General features: G+C 47.1%; 1 protein-coding gene across 16 annotated transcripts in view; it reads left to right on the forward strand.

Moving 5' to 3' along the window:
- Positions 1-15,432, forward strand: part of foxp4 (forkhead box P4) — a 126,433-nt gene that overhangs the window by 97,109 nt on the left and 13,892 nt on the right. For 5 of the 16 annotated variants that reach the window (XM_029113800.2, XM_029113801.2, XM_029113803.2 and 2 more), the window contains exons 7-14: positions 376-670; positions 2,022-2,120; positions 3,324-3,422; positions 6,875-6,962; positions 8,488-8,571; positions 10,163-10,388; positions 10,562-10,638; positions 10,933-11,034. In XM_029113800.2, coding sequence (XP_028969633.1) covers positions 376-670; positions 2,022-2,120; positions 3,324-3,422; positions 6,875-6,962; positions 8,488-8,571; positions 10,163-10,388; positions 10,562-10,638; positions 10,933-11,034 — 1,070 coding nt within the window. The remainder of the gene's footprint in view (positions 1-375; positions 671-2,021; positions 2,121-3,323; positions 3,423-6,874; positions 6,963-8,487; positions 8,572-10,162; positions 10,389-10,561; positions 10,639-10,932; positions 11,035-15,432) is intronic. The other 11 variants (XM_029113808.2, XM_029113810.2, XM_029113811.2 and 8 more) reach the window with 6 other exon arrangements.

Consider the following 15,432-nt stretch of genomic DNA (forward strand, 5'->3'; position numbering starts at 1 on the left):
TGTGTGTGTGTGTGTGTGTGAGAGAGAAGTAGGCTGTGGCTTTCAGGAACAGCTTGGGCCAGATGCCGGGGTGGGGGGGTGGGGGGGGGGCTCTGGTTGGGTGGGGTTGTGGGCTGGACATTTCTCTCCTCTCCCAGTGAAATATGAGCAGAAAAAGCAACACCATGCCCCCAAAAACTAAGCCCAGAACATTCACTTCCAGCCAAACTCAAACGCTCACAGCCAAGCACAATGACAGCCAAACACACTGGCACTGGACAGCAGTAATTAGTGACAGGGGAGGTTGGGGAATACACGAGACGGAGAAAGATGACAAAAACAAGCCAAATTAGCCTTTAGCTCCCTCCGACATCATTTCCCTCCCAATTTCCCCAGTCCCAGTTCTGCTCGGCCTGGGTCACCCGGGTTCTAACGCCCCCCCCATCCCTTCCCGTTCAGCCATGGGTCCCGGTGACCTGCAGCAGCTGTGGAAGGAGGTGTCGGGGGTACAGTCTGCAGAAGACGCCCTGAAACAGCAACAGACGGGAGAAGGTCTGGACCTCAGCACCAACTCTACCTCATCGTCCTTCCCCAAAGCAAACACACACAGCAACCTGCACAGCAACCTGCACAACAACCTACACAACGGACAGAGTCATCACACCCCAAAGAGAGACAGGTACAGAGAAAGGTACTGTTACTGGGAGCTTCCAAACATCTCATACGCACGGCCGCTGAAATGTGTTGTATTGTATGGGTTAAATACGGTACATTTACCTCGTTACAAATGTGTCTTTCTCTCATACACACACACACACACACACGCACGCACACACACAGATCATACAGAGTGTGTGATGGACACAGTGTCCTCCATGTGAAATGTAAGGCCTGATAAAGTTTTTACTGCGTTATCATTGTGTGTATCCCTGTGATGTTATAAACGTCATGTGAATGGTGTCTGTGTGAACGGTGGGTGTGTAGTTGTGTGTTGTCTGTGTTTGGGTGATAATATGGTGTGTAGTTGTGTGTTGTCTGTATTTGGGTGATAACATGGTGTGTATTTGTGTGTTGTCTGTATTTGGGTGATAACATGGTGTTTATTTGTGTGTTGTCTGTATTTGGGTGATAACATGGTGTGTATTTGTGTGTTGTTTGTATTTGGGTGATAACATGGTGTGTATTTGTGTGTTGTCTGTATTTGGGTGATAACATGGTGTTTATTTGTGTGTTGTCTGTATTTGGGTGATAACATGGTGTGTATTTGTGTGTTGTCTGTATTTGGGTGATAACATGGTGTGTATTTGTGTGTTGTCTGTATTTGGGTGATAACATGGTGTGTATTTGTGTGTTGTCTGTATTTGGGTGATAACATGGTGTGTAGTTGTGTGTTGTCTGTATTTGGGTTATAACATGGTGTGTATTTGTGTGTTGTCTGTATTTGGGTGATAACATGGTGTGTATTTGTGTGTTGTCTGTATTTGGGTGATAACATGGTGTGTATTTGTGTGTTGTCTGTATTTGGGTGATAACATGGTGTGTATTTGTGTGTTGTCTGTATTTGGGTGATAACATGGTGTGTATTTGTGTGTTGTCTGTATTTGGGTGATAACATGGTGTGTATTTGTGTGTTGTCTGTATTTGGGTGATAACATGGTGTGTATTTGTGTGTTGTCTGTATTTGGGTTATAACATGGTGCATTACGATGCTGTGTTTCATGTGTTAGCTGGAGTGGATCATGGCTCATCAGTCTGCTTTTCTTCAATGTGTCCGTTTAGCATGACTGTGTGTGTCTGAACATTATGGGATGGAGGCAGGGTGGGAGGGGGGCAGGGAGGGTGAGGAAGAGTCCAATCGGTTGTGCATTTGATTCCCACGCGGGATCAGTACAAACACAAAAACACGGACTGTATAACTGACTTCAGTGTTAATGACCAGGAGGAGGGGATGTGTGTTTAGTGTTATTGGTTAGGTTCTGTGTTTCACACTGATAGGGGTCCATCTGTACTCATCAGTGGGGTCTTTTCCTTCTGTCTTTAAGAGCAAGACTCTTTGAATGGATCTCCTCCTTCAGCAAGGCAGACCTTGGAGACGAACACCTCACGCCTTACTCCAAAGGCGGCCCACTATCTAGCAGCCAGTGAGTAACGCACACACACACACACACACACACACACGCCGATAATCAGGAAGTGCTCTGTGTGTAAGGGAAGTAAAAGCTAGCTTAGTGCTAATCTCCTGTGCTATTTGGCTGGCCCATGCTAACGGTACCCTGTCATGCTAGCAGGGAGAAAGGAGGGGCTTACAGTAGCATGCTACAGGACAGCTAATACATGGCTGATGTGGACACTTGTGTGGTTGCCAGTAGTTTGTAATGTCGGCCGTCTGAGCAGCTTCTCCACTGAAGAGAGTCAACCACATCTAACAAACATACACACACACCACACACACACACACGCACACACACACAACCACTGTCAGCACATCTGGCCAGGCAAAAGAATAGGAAGAACAGTAGGGGAGTGTGCTGGGCTTTGTGATGGCCCAAACTTGAGAGGAATGGTTTATGTTAGACATCCCTGTGATGTGGATCTACGAGAAGCTTCAACAGCCTACAGACACACGCACGCACACACACACATACACACACACACACTGCTGTTCCAGGCCGTATGTCTCATGAAGGTGGTAGATTGAATGTAAATAAACTGTGAGCTCTCTGTCAGTGTGTATCAGGCAGGAGAGCAGGCCGGGCCAAACCACATCTGGAGAACAGCCTGAAGCATGCACACTGACTACTGGTCTCTCGCTCACACACACACACACACTCACACTGGACCTCGGTCACGAGCCTGGACCAGGCCCAAAACAGAATCAGCATCCCAGAGCCACGCTCACACACACACACACACAACTCTCTCACCACAGCAGAGCCCGCGGCCACGACTCAGAACAACCTCCAAATGACAAATGAGACCGCCACCGCTGTGCACCAATCAGACAGGCCGCCTGGGTCTCTGCCCGCCCACACTGAATGTAAAGAGCAAGAGGGAGGAAGAGAGGAGGAGTAAGTGAGGGAGGGAGAGAGAGAGAGAGAGAAGGAGAGAGAATTAGAGAGAAGGAGAGAGGGACTGGTGCTGTGTGACCTCACATGTCTGGACTGGAGGAACACACACCAGGCTCTGAACTTAACGTTCACTCTGTTCGTCCTGAAGGAGGGTTTCGGTCGCCACCTGCTTGTGCAGCCCAGCGCCGCGGTGGATACGCGGGGCGTGTTTATGCGAGGGTGTCCTTGCCATGTGTGCTGGGTGTTCTGTGACGTTTGACCCCTTCTCTCCCTCAGCCATGAGGAGCACGCTGGTTCCCACCCGCTCTATGGACACGGGGAGTGTAAATGGCCAGGGTGTGAGGCGCTGTGTGAGGACATGGGACAGTTCATCAAGTGAGTAACAGCCCGAAGGTTCCTTCTCTCTCCTCCGCGTGGTCACTGTGTCAGTAGAGCTCAGCCAATAGGCCGCCGTGGTTCCCAGACTGTCAGGGTTTGGAGCGGGTCTTACTTCTGCGCCGAGGAATATGGACTGCAGCTGTCCCACTGGTTATTAGAGCCATTATTATTCAACTGTATCATCCCAGGCACTCACAGCCAGTAAACTGTCAGTCGTTTAAACAGTCAGTCATTGAAGTGTTCTACAGCCTTCCGTTAATAAGGAGTCAGTTGCTATTGGTTACATCAGGCTCCTTGGAAGAGTTGAGTGTAGATTATTGAGTCCATCTCTGTGCTTCAACTGTTCTGTCTGTCTGTCCCTCTTTCTGTCTGTCCCTCTGTCTGTCTGTTTCTCTCTCTGTCCGTCTGTCCGTCCCTCTGTCTGTCTCTGTCATCCTTCTATCCCTCTATCATGGCTGTGGTCTTGTTTTATTAGCTATAGAAGGTAATAGGTGTTGTGCTGTCAGACCTGCAGGACAGTGCTGAGAGGGTATCTGTATGCTGCCGTCAGTGTGTGTGTTACCTGTCCGTATCCTGTCCCTCCCATCTCTATCTGATTAGTGTTGTACTCCCAGAGTTCCTTGCTCTGAAGGGTCAAGCAAATTGTTTCCACGCTTCGTTAGCGGTTTTCTTAATTAGCTCATTCACAATCCCGGCTCTTTGTCTCCAAAGCGCTAGCAGAGACATCAAAAAGCAGCTTCCTTCACATCCATCTCCCCTGCTTCCCTCATGTCTTTCTTGTCTGTTTGCCAGTTTGGAGTCTTTAGGGATAGATGGTGAAGAGGAGGGGGTGGGGGGGGGGTACCGCAGGGGAGATCTGTGTGTGTGTGTGTGTGTGTGTGTGTGTGGGGGGGTGTGTCTGTGTGTGTCTCTGTCTGTGTGTGTGTGTGTGCGTGTTTGTGTGTTTGGGCTCAGTGGTGGGAATCTGAGGTGAAACATCTAAGCCTGGCGTAAACAGTCAGTTGTCACTATTTGTTAGAATGATGACAACACAAACAACATGCCCCGTGTAGGATCCCAGTCAGACATACTGATCAACTGACACCCCGATACCTCCACTGACAGGAGCTGCAGGACAGACCACCTGATGGGAACACATATATCACACATAGGATGAACCCTTTAACTGGCCAACGCCGAACCAATTTATAACAATATTCTGTAAAGACATGGCATGAAACACACACACACATACACACACACACACACACACACACAGAGGGGAGTGTGTTGTGAGATGATGGCAGTGAGTAGTCAGATCAAAGCCAGAGGCAGGCTGGGAAAGTTTGGAGACGAAAGCTGTTGTTTGGTATCTCATTTCACACAGCCTCAGGGTACATCCAGAGAGAGAGAGAGAGAAAGAGAGAGGAAGAGAGAGGAAGAGAGAGGAAGAGAGAGGAAGAGAGAAAATAGAGAAAGAAAGTGACGAGGGAGAGAAAGAAAGACTATGACAGATAATACTGTCAGGCCGACCCGCGAACCCCTTCAGCCTTCTTCAGTCGAGGCTCGGGGCAGAAGAGACGAGAGGAGACTTCTATTTCCAGCTCTTTCTTCTGATCTGTGATCTATCTCTGTCTCCCCCCACTTCTCATCCATTCTCACCTTTATCCCATTCCCCTCTCTTTTCTTGTTGTTTCTTTTCTGTGCAGAGATGTTCAGTACATTCTCTTGGTGCGTCTCTCCCTGTCAGATTCTGCCTGTTCTGGCCCTCTGCTGGCTGGCTGGGGTCGCTGGGCCTGAGGGCCGTGTCTAATGTGGCCGGAATCCCTGTCTGAGAGGGCAGGGCCGTAAACAGAGACGCATTGTCGGGACATGGGAAAGAACCCTGCTACTGTTTATGACAAGGCCACAGGGAGGGAGGGAGGGAGGCAGAAAGCAGGAGAAGGGACGAGTCAGAGAGGGGCAGGAAAACAACAGAGGGAGACACTGAGACGGCAGGAGAAGAGGAGAGGGAGAGGAGTACAGGGAGCAGGGTCACATGTTTTTATTCTTATTATCCTGCGTGGTGTTAAGACCTCTCCAGAATCCATGCTGGATCTATCTGTCAGGATTAGGCCCGACATCAGTATTATAGTCTCATGTCTTCTCTCCCTCTGCATTAACAAAACAGCCCCGCTCTCTTAACTGCAGAAGGGATAAGTGAGTCGTTTTCACTCATAGCCCCCTCCATCCTTGTGTAACCTCAGGCAGTCTGAGTGCATGCCTACCCCATCAAAACCGCAACGTTTATGGACGAAATGTCGAACTTTGATGTAGTCAGTGTGAAAATAGTAAATAATGGTAAAAACGTGATTGAATACAAGTGCATTTGGAATCGTTGTCATTTGTGTGCTTTATAGTATGTTTGTCTATGTCATGCTTTTTGGATAAAGATCCGACGTTCCTGGATCCTCCCACAGCAGAGGAAAAAAGAGCTCTAACATTTAGACACCGCGCACTAACACACACCCCACACACCAAAAACACACGCACACACACACAGGTGTGTATTAAGAGCTAGTCAGATAAGGCCCTCTGTTTCTCTAATAACACATGAGCTCATATTTAGGTGTCGTTACACGCTGACAGTTTATGCTGTAAAGAGCAGGACACACACAGTCAGCTTTTACACTGTAAGAAATAAGCGGATAATGAGATGATACACCGTCTCATTTAATGGCTTGTTTGCTTTATTTTACACACAGTTCAACACAGTTGACACTTTCCAGTTCTGATTTAGTCATATTAGTTTTTTTCTGTGAGGATGAAATCTAGTTTATACTCTGAAGCGTTTGTTGCAAACCACTTATTGTCCGTGTTTCTGTGTGTGTCTGTCTATAGGTCTGTCTGTGGAAAATAAACTATGATTTTCAGTGACATAAATATGAATATTTGTTTATATGAAGTCATGGTTGGCCAGGGTTACATAAACTGAACCTTTGGTGTCTACAGCAAGCATGGTCCCACACACGTTTCATACAGCTTTCTCTGATTCACACACACACGCATGCTCTATTCAGACACAAACACATATACAAAGGCACACAAACACACTGTATAGACATGAACACGTGCACACACAAACATACTAACACATTCACTAACAAACACATTCCCACTAAGTCTGGCAAGTCCTTCTGGTGGAATATTGAATATGTGTGATCCAGAAGAAAATGCTTTGATTAAAAGGCTTTGCTTAGGTTGTCATGTAACAGTTATAACCCTGTGTTCTGTCTCTCTGTCTCACGCTCTCTCTGTATCTCTCTCTGTCTCTCTCACTATATCTCTGTCTCTCTCTCTGTCTCTCTCACTATATCTCTGTCTCTCTCTCTGTCTCTCTCTCTGTCTCTCTCTCTGTCTCTCTCACTGTCTCTCTGCCTGTCTCTCTGTCTCTCTGCTTGTCTCTCTCTGTCTGCCTGTCTCTCTCTCAGACATCTGAATAATGAACATGCTCTGGATGACCGCAGCACAGCCCAGTGCCGGGTGCAGATGCAGGTGGTCCAACAGCTGGAGATACAGGTTGGACAAACATACACTCACACACACACACTCAGCCATACACACACACCCACCCAGCCACACACACACAGCCACACACACACCCAGCCACAAGCACACACCCAGCCATACGGACACACACAGCCACACACACACCCAGCCACAAACACACACACACACAGCCACACACACACAGCCACACACACACACATACACAGCCGGTCTCTGTGTCAGTAGCTTGTCTGGGCCAGGGCGGGGGTTTAGAGAAAGCACTAGAGCTTGTAATTTGAAAGAGGAAAGCTGCCATCACAGGCCCTAATTATAAAGCTCCCAGTCCAGTCCATCTGTCCTGGCAGTGTACTGGTGGAGACCAGGGATGAGGGTGGAGCCTAACCCAGCCTTCTCCGTAATGTTACCAGCTAAATGACTGGACTGGAGGACGTAGAAGCATCAGTCTTTTTAGTACGTTGCAAGTATCCCACAAAGGACCAAGACGTCTGAGAACAAACACCATGAAGAGAAAGTGTGTGTGTGTGTTTACGCACACTCACACACACACCTCCCAAAATAACCTCCGGCCTGTGTGTAGGTGAACCCAGGGCATTGGTCCAGTGGGGTCAGGGTTAGCCCACCCCCCCCTCCGCTAAACAGCATTTACCCCCCGCGCCTGAAGCCTTCCCCGGGAAACCCAGAGACGTGGAGGCAGGGCTGTCACATCACATCAGGCCTGTCATTCTCCCTGAACCCCGGTGTCTTAGCCTCATCCCGGCCCTCCCTCCACCCACGACCCTCCACCCACGACCCTCCACTCTGCCCCGCGATGGCCTCATTCAGCCAGCTTCTCCAGGCCGGTGTCTCCGTCAGGAACACACACTGCTGGTCCGTAGCCCCTGGCTGGCTGGCTGGCTGGGCTGTCTCTCAGCATAGAGCCAGCATTGTGTTTCCGCAGGCTACGAGAAGATACACACACACACATAAACACACACATCCGCTTCCACAGGCTATATCACCGCCACTCCCGCTAAACGGCAGTTAGCATCGGCAAATGGGGACGAGTGTGTCCGCCGGGTATGCGAGCGCGTGCGTGCGTGTTAGGTGTGCGTGTGTGTGTGTGTGCACACGTGCGTTATGTCTGTGAGGGTGGGTGGAGGGGATTTGTCTGTCTCTCTCCCTGTGGAGCCTGGTGTTATAAGACAGTGAGAACAGCCCCGAGACACACACCACACACACACGCATTCCAAATGATATGGGGATGCATCTTTCTCTCCCACCAACAGCCATAACTTGACACCGGGCTCTAAATAGCAGTGTACTGGTTTACTGGGAGGCTGATGATGCCCTGACACTGATGTGCCTTGACTGGGCATCAAGTGTGACTGCAGCTAAAGCTGCAGTCCGTCTCTGGTGGTGTGTGGGGTGAACTGGGCCTGTAGCAGCGCGTCTTTCCTACCAGGTTCTCCTGTATGACAACAGAAATCATTGACTCACAGCATTAAACGGTCCTGACGTGTGCGCGTGTGTGTGTGTGTGTGTGTGTGTGTCTCAGCTGGCCAAGGAGAGCGAGAGACTGCAGGCCATGATGACCCACCTGCACATGCGTCCATCGGAGCCAAAGCCTTTCAACCAACCTGTGAGTACCTGATCTCTGACCCCTGACCTTTGTACAGTAGTAGGTCCCAGTGTCTTTGTGTTGGGGAGGGTTTTGCGGTATCCTCGTGTCCGGCTCTGAGTCTGGTTGTCAGGTTATTGTTGAACTACAGTGTCTTTATTTACTTTAGGGTTTCTGATCATATTCATTACTGTGTAACTGTGTCCAGGATGCTGTTCTTGATTCATATGAGCACATGCCTAAAGTAATAAACTGTTTAATAATGGACTCATCTGATTTGAAGAATGCCATGACCTTGGAGGACGATGGCAGTATTAATCACAGAACCTCTGGGTCAGGACAGTAGCAGTTCTGTTTCACTCAGAAGGAGCTGTGTCTCTGGGCAGGGCAGACTGACTGACTGACTGGTTGGTGGGTAGACTGTCTGGTTGGCTGGCACAGGCATGCATGTTATTAGGTATCTAATGAATATTTCATTATTCAGATTGACGAGGAGTCTTATTAAAATATGAAGATGTTGAAATTAATTGTCAATTAGAGTGGAGTGTCTTAATTAGAGAGGATATAAATGGTTCCAGTGGAGCAGCAGGGTGTGTGTATGTGTATGTGTGTGTGTGTGTGTGTGTGTGTGTGTGTTGAGACAAACGCAGGGCGTCAGCTGTCATTAGCACCTAATGGAAAATCTGGAAGAGGTGTGTCCTGTGTCGTCGTGGGAGACAAGCCTCAGGGTCAAGGATTGGAGAAAGAGGAGTAGGGGAGGAGTCTTCAGAATGGAAACTACTGAGAGGGTTGTGGTGTTGCCTTGGTGATGTACCAGGGTTCAAGTGCACCTGTTTAATAGTTGGATGGGAGGAGGGGTGGAAAGGAAAGAGAGACAGAATGGACAGAGAGAAAGAGCTAATGAAGTAGTCGTTAAAGAGCCCTGACCCCTAATCCATCAGAATGGTACGGACCACTTCTCTGGAGTTGACAGGGAGAGGACACGAAGAGGAAGAGGAGACTGGTCAGGTTTAAAAGAGGAGAAAAAGAAGAGTAGGTGAAGAAAGAGATGGGGTAGAGAGAAGGACATCTGGTTGAGATAACTCAGAATATCTCTCTCTCACACACACACACACACACAAACACACAGCCATGATGGTTGTAATTAGCTCTAAACTAGCAGCCCTTATAAAAGCATCCCAGAGCGACTCGGAGGATCGGTTTCCAGTTCCCATTGCTCCTGTGGGCTCTGCCTAATTGGGCCGAGCTGAGCCGTGAAGAGAGCATGTCACCGCACCGTGTGTATGTGTGACCACAGAAGCCTATATACACTCACACACACACACGTAAACACTCCCATCTCAGGCTTTTTGTTTTTGTTCACTGAGGTCTAATTGCAGTGGGTTTGTGTCTGTGTAACTGAGTCTGAGGTCTTTGTTTTTCTCCCCACTGGCGGTGCTGAGGGTCTTGTGACAGTAGTCTTTGTGCCGGCTGCCATGGCTCTACTCTGCGCGGATGTATCTGAGAGGAGTAGCGCTTTAGCTAACTGTTCACCTAGCCAACCAGAGGGCAGGGTGGGACCGTGAACGATGAGGTATCCCTTTCTGACCGTCTCCGTCCTGTTTCCCGGCAGCTGAACCTGGCGTCCAGTGGCTCCCTGCTGAAGAGGGAGAGCGAGGCGTACCCCGAGGGTCTCCCTCACCCCCCCACCTCCGCGGCGGCCCCCATCACCCCGCTCCGGCAGGGGCCGTCTGTCATTAGCTCATCCAGCCTACACTCGCACCCGCACGGCGTGGGACCCATACGCAGGCGCAACGCTGACAAGTTCTGCACCCCAATCGCCTCAGGTATACGAGAGGGTATGCATACAACCCTCACACACACACACACACACACACAAACAGTTATGTACACACGGAAATGCATGCACGCGCAGTGGCATGCAAACGCTTATGAAAAGTCTCCCCTCAATCAATAACTTGAATATACACACACAATTGTCCGGGACTAATGCGCTGTGTTCTCTTTGTAGAGCTGGCACAGAACTGTGAGTTCTATAAGAACGCTGATGTCAGACCACCCTTCACCTATGCCTCTCTCATACGCCATGTAAGTCCCCCGGTCTCCTCCCACCCAAACCCCGCCCCTCCCCCCCAGCCCCCTGAGGCCACTGCGGTTCCAGCCATGGGTACACATGGGGTTTGGAATCCAGCCCAGTGGCCTTTGTATGACCCTCACCTATCTGCCCCTCCTGTCCAGCACTGTTCAGTCTGATCCCAAGCAGAATGAATGGGGACTTCACAGCTCGGCCTCAGTGTCCCTCACCTGTATCATCCGATGGATTTCTGAAGCCTGGGTTGAGCTGTTGTCTAATGTTTCCCCTCTCTGTCTTTGTCTCTCTAGGCCATCCTGGAGGCTCCAGACAGGCAGCTGACTCTTAATGAGATCTATAACTGGTTCACCAGAATGTTTGCCTACTTCAGGAGAAACACAGCCACGTGGAAGGTGAGTCCACACAAATTCCTACACACACACTCCTCTGCGTACACACGCACACAGTCATTTACCTACTGTACACACGCACACACACTGCACTTAAGTACACGCAGATTAGACTATATTCCTCCTCACACACTCCCCCCCTCCCCCAATTACACACTTGGCAGCCTCAAAAACTGACATGGCCATTGAAACACCAAGCTGTTTTGATGATTATAAGCCATTTTACCCACAATGCCCTGAGTGGAGTGTGTGTGTGCGTAAGTGTGTGGACTCACTCCATGTGGCTGTGTTTCTTTACAGAGAGGTGTTAGGTTTTACTCCAACCCCCCCTCCCTCTTCTTTCCTCCCTCCTGGTCTTCCGGAGACTTCTGTGAGCTCTGACATGGCCTACGAAGACGGTTCCACTTAGCTTGGTGGAAACACACCTCACTATCACACAGCCTCATTACAGAGTCATGCACGCACGCACACACACACACACACACGTACGCACACACACACAAGTGAAATTGCTTCCCACAAACCCACACAGGCAAAGGTGTCTTCACACACACTCACACAGAGACACACACACACCTGGTTGGAACCTGACAGTGTAGGTGCTGACCCATTTCTACTGAGGCCTCCATCTAATTTGAGTGTCAGCTACTCCAGAGACAGACAATAGGAGGGGTGAAGAGGGCGTGTCACAGACCGGCCTCACACTAATAGCCTTTAACGGTGGGAGGGAGGCGCCAGAAATATCTTCGTTTCCTCATCTCACTTTCATGAAATTTAACAATGAATTTATTCTAACGGTTCTTCTCCACCTAGACCTGGCCCTTTAAATATATACCTACATTTATAAATGCATGGAGTGTCCGGAGCTTTGGCCTGTATTAAATATAGAGGGAGATGTATGTCCTTTAATGGGCCTGGATATTTTATGAGGAGAGCCAAGGGAAGTAATTGATCAGAAAGAATGAGGTGTGGGGGGGGGGGGTGATGGAGGAGGGAGAGGGAGGAGGAGAGAGAGATTGGAGAGGGAGATGTCAACTCCACACTGTCCAGCCGGAGTGTGATTTCATTTCTCTAAGGTACTGGATATGGTTGAGAGCTGCTTTTTATGGCTAGAGAGCAGGGTCATCTTCAGGAAAGTCTGTCTCAAAAGATTATTTACAGACTGTTTTAAACTTTTGGTGCCAACATGTTACCTTTAAAAATGTTAATATCAAATGAAGGTGAGTAATTAAAGAGGTGTATGCTGGAAGGTAACGACTACAAGTCCGGCATGGTGCACACCCCATTCCTGTTCTTTTTTACAACCCTAACCTCTGCTCCTCTTCTCGTCTCCTCACCCCATCCTCACCTGTAACTCTAGAACTGAAACTTGGCTGTGCCTCATTTTACGGTCAATGTTTTCGCACAATTTGAAGAGAGTTATTTTTTTTCAGGTAACCTGTTATGGATGCAACTGTTTGTAGTCATCTGGTTAGTCAGCATGTATTTCACTCTGCTGGTAAACTTATTAGTCAATATGTGTTGGACTTCGAGTGGGTCAGTAAATAGTTAAGACCTTCTGGAAAGTTCTTCATTGGAATGGGATATTCTGATAGGGCGTCACCTTCAGGCATGTCTCCGACTTTCTGAGATTATACAAGCCTGCTGTTATTTGTTTTCCCCTGTTTGGTTTGTTCCACTTTGATTTTCCCTCCATAACCCAAATTGTGGATATTTAGTTCAACAAAACAAAATGGCGGCTAATTCAGGATTTAGTTACAGACGTGTATGACATCACCTTATCACATACAGTGAGCCATAATATTTTAATGTTCATTAACAACACGTTTGTTTTGTAAAATGTCACTGACAATGAACTGGAGTTAAAGCAATAATAATCAACAAAAGTATATGGACCTTTAAGTTTGACATTTGTGGGGAATCCTACTTGAGATATGAGTGTAACTTTGCCCAGTCAAAAGCAGTCATTTAGGAGTCATACGTTTTATTTGGGGCAGAAGGAGATCCTTGAACTAGAAGCACTTATTCAAGTCAAGCTATTTTACAAACTCAGAGTTCAATCTTGGTGGATCTCTTGTACCACGTTTCTGTGAAAATTAGTTGGGCACATTTTCTTTCCGGAGTAGCTTGCCACATCCCTCGAGTTGCTCCTCTAAAGTGTTTTTCTGGACAACGATCAGAAAGCGTACGTTGCTTTAAATCTTAATCAGAGTTCAGATTATTAAACTGTGAAATATGCTGTCATTTCTGTTTAGGCATTGGTCCCACAGGTATACAGATGTCAGCTTGAAGAGAGTTGTACATTTGCAAAGGAATAAACAATCCCTTTTTCATATGTCTTTCTCGAGAGGTCAAGGATCTAGAAGGTTACAAGACACTCTTAATACTCAAACAGTTCAAAGGTAGCTTCCCTTTCCCATGAAAGGAAAGCTACCTGTACTTGTGAGCACGCAGATCACACCCTCGAGACAGCCACCAACAAGGTTTCAGTCCCAGGCTCCAAAGGGAAGGATGGACCACTGGTTCTGCATATCCACCAGGTTTTCATGACAGATGGGACATTTTAGTGTCTGCAATGAAAATAGAAAAAATAGAAAGATCATTATATATTATATCTTTTTTACTTGCAAGATCACTTCAGTCCATTAAGTCTTAGATTTGGGTGTTGTTTACCTCCTGTTCAAATGTTTTGATAAAATGTGGATGAACTGCGCATCTGGTGGTAATGTTGGTAAAACAGCTTGTGGGGGTACTACAAGACGCTGGTTTTAGACCCGTCCATTATTTTGGATAGTGTTTTTCCTTCAGCAACTGGTGACACTGTGTACGTTCAAGTTATCCAAAAAGAAAGTTTTTGCAATGGAATGATTGGCACAACGTCAAATTGTAGTACATTTCGACAAGATATATTGGAGTTGTCTCACAATTGTAGATACGTTTCCCATTTGCAGCCTATTCCTGCTTTTAACAAAACTTTCAGATGCATTTTGTTGGACATTGTTGGACCTTTAATCAGTTTCTCTTCATTATGTGTGGGGTCGCTCAGTTTCATGAGGACAATCTTCATTCTCAGTGTTGTTAAGACCCTGTTTGGAAAAGCACAGATTTTACAAAGAGAACAATGTTAAAATGTAATGTAAAAACATATTTTAACAAGTGCTACAGCATTTATGCCTCTGGTGCATATCACCCAGAGTTTCAAGGTGTTCTTGAGAGATTTCATGAGACTTTGAAGAGTATGTTGAGAGCTTACCTCTTAGAGTTTGAAAAAGACTGGGATTAAGGGGTACCCCTAGTGCTGTTCACAGCACCAGAAGTTGTTCACATGTCTAGGTTTCAGCCCCAACGATCTTCTGTTTGAACGTCATGTCAGAAGTTCGATGAACTTACTAAAAAGTGTTAAAAATGAAAATGCTTTTATTGGAGTACATAAATCCGTTTCCAAGCAGATTGCATTCCTTCTGTGAGTTTGCCAATGAAGATATTAAGAAGTCACTGACCTAAGCTTTGTGATCGAAAGACCAAATTCTGCACTCTTGGTGTAGGCCACCAAGTCCTGGTTTTATAGCCAGTTTTAGGGTCACTGTTAAAGGCTTGCTTTTCCTGTCTGTGCACCATATAGATAAAAGTTGCTAATCTGGATTATCTTATCGCCACGCCGACATGCAGGGGAAACCTGGCTGTGCCACATCAACATGTTGAAGGTGTACTTTACATGTTTCAATCAGATGGAGAAGTTGGTGGAAGAGGATAGTGATTCCCAATATGCCCTATGCCCTTGGTATACTGGAGTTACTCTGAGATTCTGGAAAACCTTTTTGGAACACTTCTCTCCAGAGAAAAAAAAAGATATTGCTGTATTCTTTTGGAATTACATTTGTTTCCTCAAATTTACCACCTCAAAAATATAATAGAACATGATAGCAGAGTTGTGAACTCAGCCCCAGTCAAATATCATGCTAATTTGGTGATTCATTCAAGAGATAAACAAAGTTGGAGTTGGGCACCCAAAATTGCACAACATATCAATAGTCTGTGTAGTTTGCCCTTTATTATAATATTGAAAGTTGACAGGTCTCTGCACTCAGGTTAAAAGATGTGTTAACATCGTTAATAAGCCACAATCCATTTGCTCAGGTCTGATGGTTGTATTGGTCATGTTGAGGCTTCTAAATAAGTAAGCAAGTTTGTTCTGCTGAAATGATATCTGCAGATATCTGCCGCTTCTACTGGTTTGTTTACTTGCATTTTGCTGGTGATGTGTTTCCAAGTTTGCACATCATTCTATATGGTTAGGAAGATGCAGAGGCATTTTTGAAGGATGTGGCAGTGTTTAGTTCCTCTTGGCCAGAACACCTACAGCAGATGTGTAGTCTGTTTAAATGGTTAGTATCTGCCAAC

Source organism: Esox lucius, chromosome 17 (genome assembly GCF_011004845.1).
Source record: "Esox lucius isolate fEsoLuc1 chromosome 17, fEsoLuc1.pri, whole genome shotgun sequence".
Lineage (NCBI taxonomy): Eukaryota > Metazoa > Chordata > Actinopteri > Esociformes > Esocidae > Esox > Esox lucius.